The 19,109-nt window shown below is 45.5% G+C and overlaps 1 protein-coding gene across 1 annotated transcript in view; it reads left to right on the forward strand.

Moving 5' to 3' along the window:
• Nucleotides 1-16,019, forward strand: part of CNST (consortin, connexin sorting protein) — a 111,621-nt gene extending 95,602 nt beyond the window's left edge. The window contains exons 11-12 of the mRNA XM_060243831.1: nucleotides 1,566-1,701; nucleotides 15,524-16,019. Coding sequence (XP_060099814.1) covers nucleotides 1,566-1,701; nucleotides 15,524-15,729 — 342 coding nt within the window. The 3' untranslated portion in view covers nucleotides 15,730-16,019. The remainder of the gene's footprint in view (nucleotides 1-1,565; nucleotides 1,702-15,523) is intronic.
• Nucleotides 16,020-19,109: the final 3,090 nt, after the last annotated feature.

A 19,109-nucleotide genomic window follows, 5' to 3' on the forward strand; every position in this document is an offset into this window, starting at 1 on the left:
AGTTTGCTATTCTAAGGCAGGAGTGCCATGTCCATTAATAGTACATGCACATTTGACTAAAGCCCAGGCATCAGCAGCAGCCTTCCTAAGAGAAGTCTCAATCCAAGAGATTCACAGAGCTGCGAATTGCTTTTCCGCTGACACCTTCATGAGACACTACATTTTGGACCTAGATGCGAAAAGAGAAGCATCAGTGGGCAAAGCTGTTTTACAGTCAATGTTTTAGTAAAGTGTTTCAAGAAAGAGCTTGTCCCACTGCCTGAGTGAGTAGCTTGCTGGAACCCTAGTGTGAGACTGCACAGAAGACAAAGATGAAAATAGGGTGGCACTTACGTGTAACTGATTTCATCAAGGATTTATGTACAGATGCACATTCCCTCCCACCTGACCTGCAACAAGCTCAAAAGTTAAAGTTGCTTGTAGCTGCTCAGATGGAACTGAGGGAGATGGAGCGCCTTACTGTTGGACCATGTGACTGCTGGGACAGAAACAGCTCCTGTGGTCACACAAGTGCCCTCTAGTAGCTTAAAGCTAGAAGAGCTTTCCATGGCAGGCCTGCACATGCCTAGTCTCAATGTGGGCCCACACAGAAGACCTTGATGAACATCAGTTACAAGTAAGTGCAACCCTGTTTTCTCTCCCCAACCTCCACCCAACCGTGTTTCAGTTGCTTGATGATATGCCACCACTTCTGCAAAAGGACTGTCATGGGAGCACAAACACTTGATCTCAAAATAAAGTGTGAACAACCACTTGTCAAATATATCCCAAGTCAGATGCCCACATCAAGCCAGTATAATCAAGCCACATTTTCAATGCAAAATCCAAAGATTTGCTGCTGTTCCTAAAATTGAGAACCATTTAAACTCTCATGTAAGTCACCTCTTTGCAGAGCAAGATCTAGTGTAATTTACAAAGGTAGGTTTACTTATACAATGTTAATGTCATTAGCACTCATGACATTAATCCAGTAACCAGTCAGTTCTTAAAATAGCAGTGTCCACACTAGCAGGGAAATAATCACATTTTTCCAGCAATAATATATCATGGTTATGAAAATCTAATTTAATTAATTAGAAGTTCATAACTAAATGAAGATTTCTGGATCCTGAACAATGCAACAGAGGAGCAACCATTACACTTTATTTTCATTATGAATCAGGAGAAATCCTAAAATTTGTTCCATCAGACTGGTTGTCTAGATAATTTCAATGTGTGGTATTGAGGGTGGGGGCTTTAATTATATGAAGGAAGAGTAACGATGTTGAACAAAGCAGCTTTTTGCTGTGCAGAGAAAACAGTTACTTTAAAGAATCACTTTATCACCTTCATTTTTCTCGATGATGAAGAGAGAGTTTTCCTAAACAGCTTACCAAACAGTCCATATTAAATGTTTTCTAAAAGTAGCAAGGTCTTGAAGCAAATGCTATGATACAGCAGGGTACTTAACATATGTAATACAATAAATGTGTACGTGTATGTTTAAATTCTTCTACCAATAAAATGCAAAATAGAATTTCTTAAAACTGTACTATTAAAAGCATCTATTGTTTCATTCCCAATAGACTGCCCCTGCTGAGGGGCTTGTGTCCATATTAAAGAAGAGAGATGACAGTGAAAGCAAAGCTCTTGATCAAATCCAACAGAGACAGTCAAAAAGAAGAGTGAGATTCCAAGAGATGGAGGACACATTAGATCAAGGTATTCTGCTTCTTTTTTTCAGACTCTTTTCCAAGCTGTTAACTAATTCTATGCCTGCACAGCCTCAAGGATACGAAATAGTCCTCTAAGCTATGACTGTGTGCCATATTTCTATTAATATTCCAGGGCTAGGGAAGTAAAAATGGTCATTATGCGTGGCTCTAAAAATTGGCCTGTACCAAGATAAAAACACTATAAATTCTAATGTAATCATTTAGGACAATCAAGTATGAAGCTGTTACTCTACAGCGCCAAGATTTGTCTCCCTTGTCCTGGAGATTAGATAGTAATGGTTCTCTCTTGCCAAGCTGTTCCTATCTTATATGTTCTTGCTCTTGGTGCTGTATTCTTTGTTGTTACTATTTCTGAGTTATCACAATGAATAAATGTGGCAGGCTTCTGGGCAGGGACAGGCAGGTGATGCCCTGGGCTGAGCTGCCATCAAAATAAAGAAGCACCAGTCCTCCAACCAACAGCTTGTCTTTTAGTCTCTGCTCCCTGTTACAGCACTGGGTCACACAGCAACTCCACTGGGTGTTTTGCACCATGTCCTTTGGTCCTGGCTCTCACTTAGCCTCCATTTCAGTCCTTAGCCACTCCACAACTCTTCACCACTAGCTTGAGACCTCGCTCTGATAACTGGCTCTGCCCTTCCTCCCCAGGTCCTTCACCCACAGTCCTCTGGCTATCCTGAGCCCACAAACGCAGTGGGATTCCCTCACTCCATACATACGTGGGTTAGCCATCTCCATATGGCTGTGGGCATTACTGGCCATATTCTCCTTATGGGGTGACTATTACTACTCCCTCCTGTAGGCTCTCTCCACAGTTCTCACTGGCTCTGGGTGATTGGGCCCCATGGCCCCTGTGATTGTTTCCTGCCCCAGAGTCTGTAACACACACCCCCTTCCAGGTGGTCCATTGCTGTTTCCACTGCAGGCTCTTCTTCCTCTGCCTGTCAGGAGAAGGGAATAACCAGCATTAAGGTGAGGCCTTCCCACTCTGTGTGCTACTTAGAATGCATAGGGCTGTAGTGCCAGGTACCACTGGGTGAGTCCTGGGCTTGGGGTCTTTCATGCACTGTAGCCACTACAATGGGGCATGGTATATTAACAGGATAAATGGGGCACCCCAAGTAATGTCTCAGCTTGCTGATCTCCCACTGTATGGCTAAGGCTTCTCATTCTAAACATAGCAGCATTCTCAGGGGCTAAGTTTTTGACTCAAGTACAGGACAGGGGGTTCCTCATCTCCCTATCCCTGGGAGAGGCCAGCTCTCAAACTCACCCCCAAGACATTGGTCTGCAGGATGAAGGGGACATGAGGGTCAGGAATGTGTAGTACAGTTCCCCTCATCAGGGCCTGGCAAAGTTCCTTGAAGTTGCTCCCATGTCCCATTGCAGTGTCTATGGATTTGTTTTCAGGGTCATGTCCATGAGGTGGACTGCTATGATTGCAAACTGGGGGATGGACCTCTGGTGATAACTGGCCAGTTCCAAGAAGTGTTGTAATCCCTGCTTTAAAGTTGGCCTGGCCCAGTATGTCAGTGCTTCAACCTTATCATTTATAGGTCAGATATGCTTCTGTACCATGCTGAACCTCAGGTTCTGGACTTGCTATCTTACGCTTGGCTGGATTGACTATGAGTCCTGTTTCATGAAGCATCTGCAGTACTTGCACCACATGAGGGATGTGTTCCTCCCAGGTAGCACTATAGTTTGGTAACCCCAAAGCTGTCCAACCCCACCAATATCTTATCCATAAGACTGGAAGGGGACAGATGCTGACAGAGGCCCTGGGGGTTGGGGAAGGCTGTCTTCTCCATATCATGGGGTTTTAACAGGGCCCATTTATTAAATCTAGGGTGGACATCACATGAATGGCCATGAGCTAGTCTAGCAAGTCATCCCCTTGTGGCACAGGATAGGCACAACTTTACACAATTGAATTTTGATATTTTGTTAAGTTGTGTAAAGTAGATGTGGAAGCTCTGCCACATGCTTCAAAATTTATCTATCACCTACAGCTATAGCATATTCCCCCCCCCTCTTTTTTGATCACTCTTTCCACCACACAAGGCCATTACCAATGGCCCACTCAGACAACCTCCCCCAGTACTTTTTCAGTAGCATGTTCTGTCAATGTGTCCTGGCTGTCTGAACAGCACATCTCTGAAGGCTGCCACTGCTTCCCTTACTTGAGCCCTTGGTTGCTCATCCAGCCCTAGCTGTCCCTCTCTCCTCTGGCCCTGGGGTGTCTTCCACATCCTCATTGTCTTTTGTCCTTGACATTCTTATTGCAACAGCACAGCCTTCCCACTCCTACCAGGCTTTCAAGAGATTTACCTGATAAATATGAAGAGTGTTCCTCATGTCTGTGCAGCAAACCTCAGCTGGGCCTGTGTGCCTCGCCACTTCAAAAGTCCCCACCACTGAGCCTGCAACTTCAGGGTATGGCTAGGCCAAGAGGACTAGCACACAGTCTTCCAGCTGAAAGGTGCTTGCCTTTTGTACCACTGCCAATTGTACCACTGCTTCTGGAAGGCCTGGGTGTTTCTAAAATGAGCCCTGGCTTGCCGGGCTCACTTGCTTAGCTTTTCCCACAGGTGGGAGGCATATTGAACTACTCCCTGATCTTGAACTCCTTCCACTTCCCATTGTTCCTTCATTAAGTCTAAGATATTACACATAAAGTAATTCACAGGTTGAAAACCCATCAGAATTTAGGGAACTTCTTGCAGCATAAATATCAGGGCTCTTAAGTGGCAATGACATTGCCAGGGTTCATCCTGCATGAACTGACTCTGTATCTGCTTCAGCATCTGATTGAAGCATTCCACAACCTATTTATTTGCAAATGGTACATGGCCATTTTTAATGGGGTGAAGCCTAGCAATTTCCACAACTGTTGGAGCATCATCCCCACCAGACTGGGATCCTGATCAGACACGAGCTCCTTGAGGAAACCCATCCTTGCAAAAACATGTAGCAGTTCCTGGGTAATTGCCTCTGAAGTGGTGCTGCACAAGGCCACCCCTTGTGGTTAACGAGTTGCATAATCTAATATCACTAAAATATAGGTATGACCTCTTGCTGACTTTCCCAACAGTATCTCCAACAGTTCCCTCTTACCCTCACCTCTACTCAAGCCTTTCAGGCAAAATTCTCTCACATGTCTCCTTGAACACATGAAGCCCTGATTCCCTGTGTCTGGCAGCTGCCTAGGATTTCCCTAGTTAGGGTCTGTACATTACTGGTGTCCAACAATTCCTCCATCTTCCTCCTATCCACTAGAACGTTATCACCCTGGCCGGGGGGGAGGGGCTGGTACTTATGCAGCCACCCATGTCTCCAATGTGGAGCAATCTGTGTGTGGGCATTCCCAGTGAATATGCCTTCTCTGCCTGTTCTGGGCATAGGTGGCATTGGGCCCACCCAATGGTCTTTTCTTTGCCTGGCCTGACTCCACTCCTATTGCAGCTCTATTCAATCCCCCAGACCTCTTCCTCATGCCATCTCCTGCTGAGCACACTCTTGCTGGGGCCTTTTCCACTCACCTCCTCCACCACCAAAAAGGATTCCATCAGGGTTATCACTTCTTCCAGGGTCTTGGAGTCATGGCATAAGATCCATTGTTGTGCCAGCATAGGGACCAGGAAGGCATACTGCTCCAGCATTACCACCTCCACCACCTGCTCTGCTGTGCTCATGGCAGATTTTATCCAATGTAAAGTGTTGACTTTTACTTTTTGTCCAAAGATCCTGGGGTGAGTATCTTCTTTGCCCTCCATAGCTCACAGCCTTTGGTGATAATTTTCTTCCTTAAAGTTTAAATTAGGGATGCCAAATCAGGCCCCCAGAGAGCTCCTACCAGGCCCCTGAGCAACTGCCTGTTGTCTGCTTCCTTCTCCGTTTGGTGTAGTGGTTAAGTGTGCAGACTCTTATCTGGGAGAACCGGGTTTGATTCCCCACTCCTCCACTTGCACCTGCTGGAATGGCCTTGGGTTAGCCATAGCTCTGGCAGAGGTTGTCCTTGAAAGGGCAGCTGCTGTGAGAGCCCTCTCAGCCCCACCCACTTCACAGAGTGTTTGTTGTGGGGGGAGAAGATATAAATCTGCAGTCTTCTTCTTCCCTCTCTCTTTCTTCCTTCTGCATCACAGCTTGCTTTGCAAGGCTTGCTCAATCGCACAGGAGCTATAGAGCAAAGCCTCTATTTTCTCCATTGGCTGAGGCTCCTCCCTTGGGGAGGAAGGGGGGAGGGAGAGCTTGCTTTGTCAGGAGCTCTCTCAATCACAGAACAGAGCTACTGAGTCAAGCCTCTCTTCCTTCTATTGGCTGAGGCTTCTTCCCCTCCTGGTTTCCTGGAGAAGGAAGGAAAGAGCCAGAGCTCCTGGTTCCCATGGGACAGATACAAAGAAAGCACCTTTAAGACCAATGAGTGCTAATGTTTTAAGCATGTTTTGGTTTAAGTTTTTTTAAAAAACAAAACATAACCTTTAATTGTGTTTGTGTCTTTATAAAGTTTATATCTCTGCTACCTGGCATTACATTTTATGACAAACATGGTATAGCACGACAAGGTCTGATTTATGTTAGATCTGGCCCTCATAACAAATGAGTTTGACACCCCTGGTTTAAAGTGTTGAGAATAATCTCTTTTTGATAGTCTGTAGTCTTGGCCACCATCAGTGTGTCTACAAACTCCTGGGCTAGCCCTGTTAAACAAGGGGTAATTATTGTGGGCCATTGGGCAAGATTCCATCTCAAGGCTCAGGCTCAAAAGTGTTGAAAAACATGCCAGGGTCCTTCCCTTGCTCCATCTTTCCTGTCTCAGGGTAAAGATATGTAGCAGGGAGGACGGCCACAGATCATACCATCCAAATTTGTTGCAGCTGATCACCCCAGCACTGCTGCATCTCCTGTTTGCACAGAGACTAGCTTCTCAATGGACTGCTGTTACTGCTCCCCCATCTGGCATAGCATCATCTCCATGATTTCCTTGGTGCTGGCTGCCATGCCTGAGGAGCCCTCTCCAGTGCCAGGATCTATTGGCATCCCTGGCATCTCCACTGCTGTGGTAGGCTTCTTGGTGGGTGCAGGTAGGTGGGTACCTGCAGCGTGGATGCCTATAGCAGACTTGGCATGGGCCAAGATTCCACCCAAAAAGGCAACAGGCTTCCAACCAACAGCTTGCCTTTTATTCTCTGTTCCTTATTACAGCACTGGTTCATACAGAAACTCTGTCCAGTTGTTTGCACCACAGCCTTTGGTCCTGTTATCCTGGCTCTCGCTCAGTCTCCTCTCCATTGCAGTCCTTGGCATCACCTCCACCCCACCCCGTTCTTTCACACCACTATCTTAACAATTTTCCCCAATAACTGGCTCCACCCTTTCTCACTAGGTCCACGCCCTGTAGGCTTTGGCTACCCTCAGTCCACAGGACCAGCAGAATTCATTCACCCCATATGGCAATGATTAGCCAGACCTGTCTGGCTGTGGGCATTCCTGGCCATACTCTCCCTAGAGGATGGCTATTGCTCCTCCCTCCTGTAGGCTCTCCCTCAGCCCCTGCTGGCTGTGGGTGACTGGGCCACACAACCCCTGCAATGGTCCCCTGCCCCAGGATCTGTCACAATAACACAAATGTTTCATTTTTCAAAGAACATAAATACAAACTTGTTCATCTCATCTTTTAGTACTTGCTGGTACAAAACCCCAAAATCGTAGACAGGTGAACTGTCAAGATTTTACTTCAAATGTAGTTTTACAAAGAATGACAAAATATGGATTAATTCTTGTGCTGGAGCAAGAGTGAGCATCATACAGCTTATGGGACACACGTGGCCTACCAGTGTATGAGGTCCAGCATGTACACACACACCCCTTTGTTGGCTCAAAGATGCAACATCCCCAATTGGCTATAGCTCTGAACACAGGCCAGCTCAGCAGTGCTAGGGCAGCTGGGTGCTAGTGAAGCCGATCCAGAAGAAAGTGGCAGCAGCTCATACGCAAGCTGCTGAGAAGCACAGGTACCTGGAATGGTTCTTGGGGTAAGAGTTGAAGTTCTCATGAGAACCCATGATATCCATTGGAGAATGAGCATTTTTCTGCTACACTTCTGTCATGACCCAGATGGGGGTGCCACCTGACGCTGCTGCCACTCTGGAATTAGGGTCCCTTAGGAAGGCCCAGAGTCCCCTCCCAAGTCCTTCAGATCCCTTGCTTTGGCCAAGAAAATAGGCGTGTAGACCAGGCAGAGTAACAAAGATCAACAAAAAGGTTTATTTTACACAGGAAAATCTATAAAGGGCAAGTGAAGAGGTAAGGTGCTTTAATCTATATAAGTAACGTGGATGAAGAAAAATAAACATAAAGTCCCTAAAGCGACTAAATTTGTCCTAGTCCGTTAGGCCCCAGGCCTCGGCCTGCTCCCTCTCTCCCTCAGAGTGAGGGTCTTCCTCCTAACAGCAGCTGTCCTGCCTGCTCGACCTCTCAGGAGGAAACGGAAGATTTGTATCACTTACCGTGAAGCTTCCTTCTCGGTGGACTGGCAGTGGGTCGGTCCGACTACTGGGTATAGGCTCCTCCTCCTCATCACAGGGTCGGGTCCTCCAGTCGATCCGGAGGGGGAGTGGCCTATGCCTCCCAGAACTCGCCAGGTGTATCCAAGCCGCATCCCCCTAACAATAAAACTTCCACAACCTCCCCATTCACGTACAGAGACGAATAAATGAGGAGACTAGTTTATTACACTCCAATACACCACACAAAATGGCAGATTGAAAACGAGCATTGTCAATCAGAGAAAACAGCAATATTCTCCAAAAGAGGAAACAGAAAAGGCTCCAGAATCCATCTCCAAAACCCAGGAAGCCGCTCAACCTCCAGTGGGCAGGCCGGACCGACCCACTGCCAGTCCACCGAGAAGGAAGCTTCACGGTAAGTGATACAAATCTTCTGTTCTCCGGTGGTCTGGACAGTGGGTCGGTCCGACTACTGGGACGTAACAAAGCTGAACATCCCCGGGCGGGACCGGCTTCCCTGTTTAGAATGCATGCTGCAGCACACGCCTCCCAAAGGCCGCCTCCGCTGAGGCCCATTTATCTACCCTATAGTGCCTGGTAAAGGTATGCACCGACTTCCAAGTCGCTGCCTTACACACAGCTTCTAAGGACGGAAAGGACCGATACACAGCTGACGTTGCAGCACCCCTCAGAGAATGAGCCGTGATCCCATCTGGAGGGGTTTGACCTTGGGCCTTGTAAGCCAGAACAATACATTCCCGTAGCCACCTGCTAAGAGAGGAAGTGGAAACCTGTCGCCCCTGTGAATTCTTGCTGAAAGAAACAAACAGGGAATCCGACTTTCTCCAGTCTTTTGTACGCTCAATATAAAAACTAAGTGCCCTCTTAACGTCTAGACAGTGTAACTCCCTTTCCTTGGGAGACTGAGAATTGGGACAAAAATTCGGAAGGACCAACTCTTGGGACCTATGAAAAACAGAATTAACTTTAGGAATGAAAGATGGGTCTGGCCTCAGTACCACCTTTTCATTATGAAAAACACAAAGCTCCTTGTCAACCGACAGGGCTCTCAATTCAGACACCCTCCATGCCGTAGTGATACCCACTAGAAAAATCGTTTTAAGAGTTAGCTCCTTAAGCCCACAAGAAGCCATAGGCTCGAAGGGACGCCCACACAAGGCCTTCAGTACTACATTCAACCTCCACGAGGGGAACCTGTGCACCTGTGGAGGCTTAAGGAGAGCAGCACCCCTCAAGAACCGTTTAATATGCGGATGCGCTGACAAGGTTTTACGCCCCCGCGCCCCTTGGATAGATGATATGGCAGCCACCTGACACCATAGCGTGCTAGTGAAAAGCCCCTTGTCTGCCCCTTCCTGAAGAAACCCAAGAATACCTTTAACCTTTACCGTCATCGGGTCCCACCCCCGCTGGGTAGACCATGAAGAAAAAACCTTCCAGGTGGTATTATACACTCTATTAGTGGAACATTTACGTGATGCCAACATAGTGTCCACCACCCTGTTACTATAACCTAGCTCCCTGAGCTGCAACCGCTCAACCTCCAAACTGTCAACTGTAACAGATCTGGTTGAGGATGAGACATGTTGCCTTGGGTCAGAAGGTCGACCCTCCTCGGCAGCCGCCAAGGAGGCTGAATCGACAACCTCAGAAGCTCCTGGAACCACGACCGTCTCGGCCAGAAGGGGGCCACTAGCACCATCTCCGCCCTTAGGTCCACCACCCTCTGTATCACCCTGGGCAACAGAGGAAGGGGCGGAAAGGCATACAATAGTCCCGCCGGCCATACGGCACTGAGGGCATCGGTTCCTTCTGCTCTTGAGTCTCTGTTTTTGGCAAAGAACCTGTCCACTTGACAATTCTCTGCTGTGGCAAACAAGTCCACCGACACTGGACCGTACCTGTCCACTATTAGACTGAAGGTGTCCCTGTGCAACATCCATTCTGTTTGGTCCAGCCAGCGTCTGCTGAGCCAATCCGCTAATAGATTGTCCTTCCCTGGAACATGCACCGCTTTGATCGACAGGAGATTGACTTCGGCCCATTCGAAGAGAATCTTCACCTCGGCATGAAGAGATTTCACCCTGGTTCCTCCCTGGCGATTTATGTACGCTTTGGCTGTTGAGTTGTCCGTTTTCACCAGGACATGGCGACCCCTCAGGACTGCCTGCAACCCTTGCAACCCTAACCGAATCGCTCTGAGCTCCAGGAAGTTGATACTGCGCTTCATCTCGTGAGGCTCCCATTGATCCTGGATCATTTGATCCTGTGAGTGAGCCCTCCAACCGCATAGACTGGCATCTGTGGTCATACAAACCCTCTGGGGTTCGCGAAGCGGATAACCTGGAATGAAAAGGCCCGGGTCCAACCACCACTGTAACTGGGTTATCACCTCTGACGGTAATGTCACCAGTTTGGGGATTTTGTTCCCTATAGCATCCTGGAACGGACGGAGGAATAACTGCAGGGGATGAGTGTGGAATCTGGCCCAAGAAAGTAAATCCTAAAAGGAGACCAGCATCCCTAACAACTGTGCTAACATCATAACCGACACCCTGCGTTGTTGCAGAACCCCTCGCAACAGGAGACAGAACTTCCCCCATCTCTCTGGGGTTAGGAAGACTCTGTCCATAGTTGTATCTATCTCCACCCCCAAGTGTCCTAATCTCTGGGAGGGAAGAAGATTGCTCTTCTCTAGGTTCACCACGAAGCCGTGACAGCGCAACATGGTCACTGTCTGCTGGATGCCCTCCAGGCATTGCTGGTATGACCCTTCCTTCACAAGAATGTCGTCCAGGTAAGGGAACAGAGCCACGCCCTGCAGTCTCAGCTCCGCCACTAGTGTCACCAGAATTTTTGTAAATACCCGGGGTGAAGACTTCAGACCGAACGGCGGGGCCCGATACTGGAAATGTTTCCCCCCGTAGGAGAAACGTAGAAATTTTCTATACGATTCCCGAATGGGAACATGTAAGTAGGCCTCTGATAGATCCAAGGAAGCCAGAAAATCCTGAGGTTGAATGGCTAGCAACACTGACCATAGGGTCTCCATTTTGAAATGCTTTGTTAGGACGAACTTGTTGAGCCATTTCAGATCCAGGATGGTTCTGAATTCCCCGTTCTTCTTTGGGACTAAAAATATTACAGAATAAACTCCCAAACCCTGTTGAAGTATTGGGACGGGCTCTACTGCCCCTATATCCACCAAGTGTTGAATGGCTGACAGCATTGCTCTGTGAGCAATCAAATCTTTTTTCCGCGGAACCCAACGAAAGTGGTTGGGGGGAAGGGAGTGGAATTCCAAGGCGTAACCCTGTTCCACTACCTCTAGAACCCATTTGTCTTGAATCGACTGATTCCAGATGTCTGTGAAAAGGGAGAGACGACCCCCTATTTTCCCTGTCGGCTGGTGAGAGGCATAGTCACTGGGATCCCCCGTTTTTGGAGGGGTTCTTGGAACTCTGGTCTGCCTTCCCAGAATAATAGGGTTTGGAATCATGCCCCTTCTGTTGCCACTTTCCTCTGAAGGAACGAAAGGGACCTGGTCTGGATGGCTTTTTGGAATCTCGAAAGGAAGGAAAGGATTTCCTCTGTTTAGTTTCTTTACCCTTGGAAGGTAGGACCTTCTTTTTGTCCTTGTTCTCAATGAGATACCTATCTAGGCCCTCCCCGAACAACAAGGTTCCTTTAAAGGGTACCGCTGCAACCCTAGCTTGGGCTGCAGTATCGACCTCCCAATTACGCAACCAAATGTTGCGTCTGGCCGCCACACCACATGCCATGGCTCTGGCCGCCAGTTGCATGGTGTCCAATGAACTATCTGCCACAAAGGCAGCAGATAAGGCCGCTAGCAAGGGAACCCCTGTCTGAGCACTGCTCAGTTTTGGCATCATCTCCCCTGAACCTGTGGGGAGGTCAGGATCCAACTCCTCATTTTCTTTAGGTGTAACCACAAAATTAAGGGTCCTCAACACTTTGGGGAGCAATTTAGAATAGTATTCAAGGGGAAGAGCCTAGATTGCACAGTGTCAGGCTGTTCCTCCTCATCTGAAAGCTCGCCTTCCTCCTTATCTGACTGTTGCTCAGAGCCCTCTGATTCCTCAGCCGAACTCAGGAGAGGGGAATCCAAGCCTAAGTGAGACTTGACCTTAGATCGTCCTTCCAGAGTGTCACTAGGGCTAGGATATCTGCCTCTTTTCCTTCCTTCTTGCCTTTTTTGCTTCATTAAGGAAGCAGGGGAGCCCAGCTGCTGATGGAGGTCCTGCCCCAACTCTTTTAACATTTCCTTTTTAAGCCATTGAAGTAAATTTGTCGTGGCATCTTCCCCTGTAAGGTCGAGATTCTGAGCCTCTTGATGAGGGGTCAGAGTTCCTGAAAGAAGAGGCAGGTCGCATTCACTGGGAGAGTTGCTCTGGGAACTAGCCGCCATCTTGCTGCCTTCCACGTCACTACAAAGGAAGGGAGAGCAAATGCACTAGAAAAGAGCAGGAAGAGCTCAAAATGGAGGGCAGCATGACTCCGCTGCGCCCTCTAACCGGCCTTGGGGTGCCTTGTCTTCAGACCCTTAAGAAGAACCCCCTCAAAGGTCTCTCCCCTCTGCCCATCATACAATGTGAGGCAGTTCAGATGTAAGGCGTTGCGGTCAGCGTGGGGACCCTTTCCGTTGCTCCCGTCGGCTCGCGCCCGGCCCTTCCCATTGTGGGACGACTTACCGCGTCGCCGTTCTGTTTGCCGCCTTTTTTCCCCGCTTCATTTCGATCGCGTCTGCGAGGAAACGAAGCGCTATGGGGCTCTGCCGATCGTCCAGGGGTCTACTCGCGAGTAGACCTAGCAGTCTGCCCTCCGCCGGTGTTGTTGGGACCAACCCCAACGCTTCCGGCCTTTGCTTTCCTTTGACCTTCCGGATCTTCTGCGCTTTCCCCGAAAGCGCTTGGAGAGAAACCGTCCTGCTCAGTGCAGGGCCGGGAAAGAACTGGCGAGTTCTGGGAGGCATAGGCCACTCCCCCTCCGGATCGATTGGAGGACCCGACCCTGTGATGAGGAGGAGGAGCCTATACCCAGTAGTCGGACCGACCCACTGTCCAGACCACCGGAGAAGAACAGCGTTTGTCTCCAGAGAGTGCTTTTAAACAGTTCTCCTCAGAGCGTACTTGGATGCTGATTGGCTGAAACCAGCAACAAGCATTCTGAGGATTGTAGGCTCTCTTTCTACTGAGACACAGGCTCCCTAGGCCTCTGTCTCAGCACAGCACAGATCATGACAACTTCATTTACAGAAGGGCTGAGAGGTACTGACAAGGACATGCTCTGCTTCCTGCCATGCGGAGTAATAGGTGTTAACAGAGAAGGAGGAATGTGGCAGTGGTAGTATAGAATGAATTAAAAGAAAAATGGAGGGTTTCCTTCCCCCATGGAAAAGAGTCCCCAGTGAAGTTGTGTTGTAAGAAATAGCCATCAGTTATTCCCCAGTTCCCAGCTGATCCAACCCTCTTCTAAACTTGCATCTGGCATCTGCTCCACTCTCCCAGACTTATGTTTGGCAGCCCTTTGTTCTCTTTGCTTCCCTAAGACTCAGATAGAACAGATAGTCCTTATGACACAGGAAGGAGCTTTGCAAGAACTCCAGGCATGACTATTCTGTTCCTCTCACAGCTGTGTATTAGGGAAAATGGAGCTACAATTTTGGATGCCTACTGTGCTCTAGTTCCCTTTGTGTTGAGAGCACAGTTAACCTGGTGGGTACAGCTGCTGATTTTCCATAGGAGGCTTTGGGAGTCCTTAGCTTCTTCCTCTTTCTCGCTCTGCTTCTGACTGAGATATTCAGTTATGGAAATTCAGTTATCTATTGGTTGTCTAAAGAGTCCCAGTTCCTTTTTGCTGTATGTTTGTTCTGTTTGGAAAGATGAATGGAATCATGATACTGATGGTATGCTATAAGCTCTTATTTGACTGTATCTGGTTCAGGGAAATAACACCATGCAGATATTCCTTGTTTATGTTATGTAAGACCAACAAAATTTAATATATGGGTATAAACTTTTGTGTACATGCACACTTCATCAGATACATTGCAACAGTTTTCCTCAAGCCTTACATATAGGTAGAGGGGGTAGTTGCCAGGATGAGCTAGTTAGAATCAAAATGAATAAGTAACTGGGTGATAAGTGTAACTGAGATTTGATTAAAGTAGCTAAGACCTGTGAATGGCAGCAAATTAATATACAATACAAGAGTTAATAAATAGACGTGAGAACTAAGTTTGGGTCCAGTCGCACTTCCAAGACAATAAAGTTCAATTCTGGGTATAAGAAAGAACTGAAAGACTTTGCATGTGTAGATGCACACTGCCTCAGATATATTGAAACATATTTCCTCAAGCATTACATATAGGTAGGTGGGTACTTGTGAGGAAAGGCTAATTAGAGTCATGATGCATAAAGACAGCTAAAATTTGAATAATGCAGTTGGTAAACTCTGGGAATAGCAGCAAGTAGCATATAGAGAATAAAAAGAGTTAACACTAAATTTTAGTCCAGTGGCATCTTAAGAGCAACAAAAATTAATTCTGGGTATAAGTGAGAACTGAGTGACTTAGCATGTGTAGTGAGATAAGAACCCAATATTTCTGTTAAGCCCTGGGGATTCCGTTTTCATGGGTGCTGTAATAACTTTTAGTTCAGCAGTCTCCCATTCCAGTCTGTTTCTGAATTTCTTTGCAGTAAAAACAGCTACTTTGAGGTCTCCATTGAGTGCTTTGGCAGTTTGAAATATTCGTCTACAAGTTTCTCAGTTTTGTGATTCTTGAAGACAGATTTGTGTCCATTTATCCTTTGGCATACGGTTTGACCTGTTTGCCCTATGTAGAGAACTGAAGGATATTGTTGGCATTTAATGGCATATAGTGTTAGAAGATGAGCATGTGAATAAGCTTGAGATGGTGTAGTTAATGTTGTTAGGTCAAATGATTTGTGTTGTCTGGGTGTATGTGGCAGCAAAATTGGCATCTGGGTGCTTGCAATAACCACATGCTAAGTCTCTCAGTTCTCACTGAGGAAAACTGTTTCAATCTAAAGTGTGCATGCACACAAAAACTTACACCCAGTTTTTTAAACTTTGTTGGTTTTAAAGGTGCCACTGGACTCAAATTGTTCTATTGCTGGACTCAAATTGTTCTATTGCTTCATACCAATACAGCTACCCACCTGAATCTAACATTATGTAAGTATTCCAGATACATGTAATTTCATCAGCTATGTGTTGTGTATCTTGTATTCACAGAGGAAGTTGGAGGTGGATCCTGTGTTCTGCTGGTCTTGTTGTGCATAGCAACTGTATTTCTTAGTGTTGGAGGAACTGCCCTGTACTGCACATTTGGTGATACAGAATCTCAAGTATGTACTGATTTTGCAGCCAATATGGACTTCTACTGTACCCAAATATTACAGGGTATAGAAGAACTTAAGCACTGGATATCTTTCTCATAATACAAATAAACACAAGCACCTTGCTGACTGCTAACTGACAATTGCTGAAGAGGAGAAAAAATACCTTCAAGGTTCTTATAACATGGCACCTTCAGAAGCAGCACAGCTAACAACACACAAAGCACCTATGTTGCAAGTAGGAGCTACTTTCTGGCAATCAGGAGTATATCAGCGGAGTTCACATGAAAGCACGAAGTGGCATAAGACTGATAGAATGTTCTAATGTTCATCTTTAGAGACCATTTAAATAGCCATCAGTCCCTCGGTCTTAGGAAATGAAGAAAGAAAAATCAGTAATCACTGGCCGTACAGCTTCAAATGCCCACACGATCATATGCAATATAAGCTTAGTATAAGACTGTTGGGGCTTTTTTTTAGCTGTTTGTGCAAAAGTTTTGTTTCCAACTCTCTCATGCAATAAGGGAATGCTGTATGGATATGTACCTTATTTTTGTTGAAATCTTCATGTCTGTCTTGATTTTTAATTGTCCTAGTGAGTTTTGTAATTTGATTGGAGTAGTGCTTGTGGGAATCAGAGCCCTCAATCTAAGTGTTACATTTGCCTTGCATTCCATTATGTAGCAGCTGTATAGAGTGATACATCTGTCACTTTATACAGTCTTGACAAATTATATGATCTTTTAATTTGTAGACTCCTCAAAAAGTTTTGCAAACAATGACAACTGAGGAGCCATGACTCGGTGTGCTCCCAGTTGGCAAACCTGGTTCTCCTCAGTGTAATGAGGGAAATGAGCCTGGTTTAATACCAGAATGCTCACTAGTTTTAACACAGCTGGACTGTCTCAAAATGCATGTGTCACCAGAACAAAGAGGAGTAGGAGCTGGGAAACATGAATACAAAATAGATTTCTACTTGTCTAAATTATGATAAGAAAGCTGGACTGAAAAATCAAATATTTTATGAAAGACAAAACTAATCAGTTGAAAACCAAGGCCCCAGGTTATTAAGTGAAGACATATGACCTCTGATTGCCACTGCTCTCCAAGCCAATTTACAACTGAAATTATCCCAGTTACACAGTTGCTCCAGTTGTTGTCCGGGCTTTGGGGCTAAAGTTTTTGTCTGGTTCAGGCATAACATGGAACCCTGGCGTTATTTGACTGTGGCAATACTGTGAAAGCAGATTAACCTTGCTGTCAATCATTCAAATTCTGGTTTGCCTTGACAAATGCTGGTTTCATTAGCTTCTCTATTTCTTCCTAACTGGTACCTTGGTCTATATTGTAGTAAGGGTGGCTCAAGCCAGGATACTAGAGTTCATGCATCAAGCAAAACAATTTTGTTAATCAAGAAATATCAAACCATAGTATCAGATCATGGTTTAACATACTTAACTAGAATTAATTAAAACACGGTTTGCTAAACTAAAACCTTGCATCTTATGCTCCCACTGTAGGCAGTTTTCCACTTGGGTCTTGCTTCCAGTTGTTCAAGCCCAAATCATTAAAAATCATTAAAAACTGAAATAATAAAGAAAGGTCTAAGCAAAGACAATGTACAGATTCAAGAAGGACAAATAGCTGCTGAAAATGACATTGCATACATTGTCATATTCATTTTATCAATCTTTAGAGCATTAAATTTTAAGCTTCCTACCTTCAGTGAACATTTTCACTTTGATTTGTCTGTTGTGTTAGGTGAAAAACCTGAGCAAAAACTAAGTGTACACAGTTAACAAAGAGTGCTGGGGCATCACACCATTCTTTTGCAATGGGGAAAGCCAGTAGGTATGAAGAAGCTGGGTTGTTTTTGTTTGTTTGTTTGTTTTTGAGATTGCTGTTCTTTTCAGTGAGGAACCCTAGGGTTCCCTGGAAAACAGTTTGAAAGCATTGCTTTTAGAAAGTGAAGAGCAGAGAGTAGAATGATCCTCTGTTTCCTTATACTCTTGACTTCCACAACCATTGGAGAAGCATTTGTAGAATTCCTTTTGTCTGAAGTGTTTCTGAAAGCCACCTTTATGAACTTTGCTTAGTTTCAAAAGTGTTCTTTGAGAAACACAAGTCCAGTGACACAAACAAGCAATGACAGATTTGTTGTAGGTGCTAGTATGTTTAACTCACACAAGCAAAGAGTTAGGTTAAATGTTAAGAAACTTTTAAGATCACTTATTTCAGGAGGGAAAGTTTTTCTAAGATTATGTTAAGCAAGTTTGGCCACCCCTCAGTTATACAATGCCACCTTCCCTCCTGTGCAAGCATTTGGGTGCAACTAAAATAGTTCATTTGGCTTTGGCCCCTGAATTTATGCTATTTTTGCTGGATGTTTACTCTTCTGAATCTTTCCAGAATCTTTTCAAAATGGCTGAAAATAATCACATTTAATCTCAGCCCCCCAACCCCAGCAGTATTAAATACACTCAGTTTCCTGAGTCTGGCCTCATTACTTTTGCTTCACGATCACTGATCTTGGTAATGCGTCTCTTGAAATTTCAGAATTAAGAAGGAATTACCCTTCTTAAAAAAATGACATCCAAGGCAAAATGGAATACACCAAATATGGGGTCCAAATATGGCATTTGCAACTGTTTATGTTGATGTCCTGGGATGAAAAGCTTTTATGGATGCCACTCAAACCTCCTTTTGAGCCACTGCACTGCCTTCATCCTGCCTTGAAAATCCATTTCAGTAATACAACTGTCTACCAGATAATCCTGTTTTCTTGATGCTTCATATTCGGTTTTGTTGAATTTTATTTTAGTATAAGACCAGCTCCTTTTCTTATTAATACATAAGTTTTAGCCTATCTAGCAGTAGCTATCCCTTCCTAGTTTCTCAGTTAAGCGCAACATTTGTTAACCAAAAATAAGACAGAAATCCTTTTAAAATAATACTGGACTCCTGGATAATCCTGCTTGAAAACTTCTTACCTATTTCCTATTGTTCATTAACTATAGTTTAAATAAATGTTTGTTCTGGTTCCTTCTGGTCAGCACCTCAAGCTTTCCAAAGGGAGTGGTATCTAGGACTAGGGGAGAGCTTAATAAAATAGATGTTGTACCTATTGAATGCATTTTCTTTGCCACACCTCTTGTTAGTACAATATGCAGACATCAGCTTTAAAATCTAAATAGTGACAGTGGCATGCTGAATTTGAACAAAAGGGCACATTTTTGGCATTTGCAAGAATATCCTTTGATTTTGTGCAAAAATATATTCATTTTTATTCAGTGCTTGCAAGTAACTTTGCCAATACCCCCTTCTCCTTAAGATCTACTCCCTTTGCTAAATATCTAGTACTGACCAGGAAACATTTTTATCTTTCTGTGTGATGTGACAAAGAGAATGAACAACATGTAGCACAACTAGCCCACCCCCGCATTTGATTTCTCCTTACCTATTTAATATACTTGATGTTTCTA

The sequence above is a fragment of the Heteronotia binoei genome, chromosome 1, assembly GCF_032191835.1.
Source record: "Heteronotia binoei isolate CCM8104 ecotype False Entrance Well chromosome 1, APGP_CSIRO_Hbin_v1, whole genome shotgun sequence".
NCBI classification, from domain to species: domain Eukaryota; kingdom Metazoa; phylum Chordata; class Lepidosauria; order Squamata; family Gekkonidae; genus Heteronotia; species Heteronotia binoei.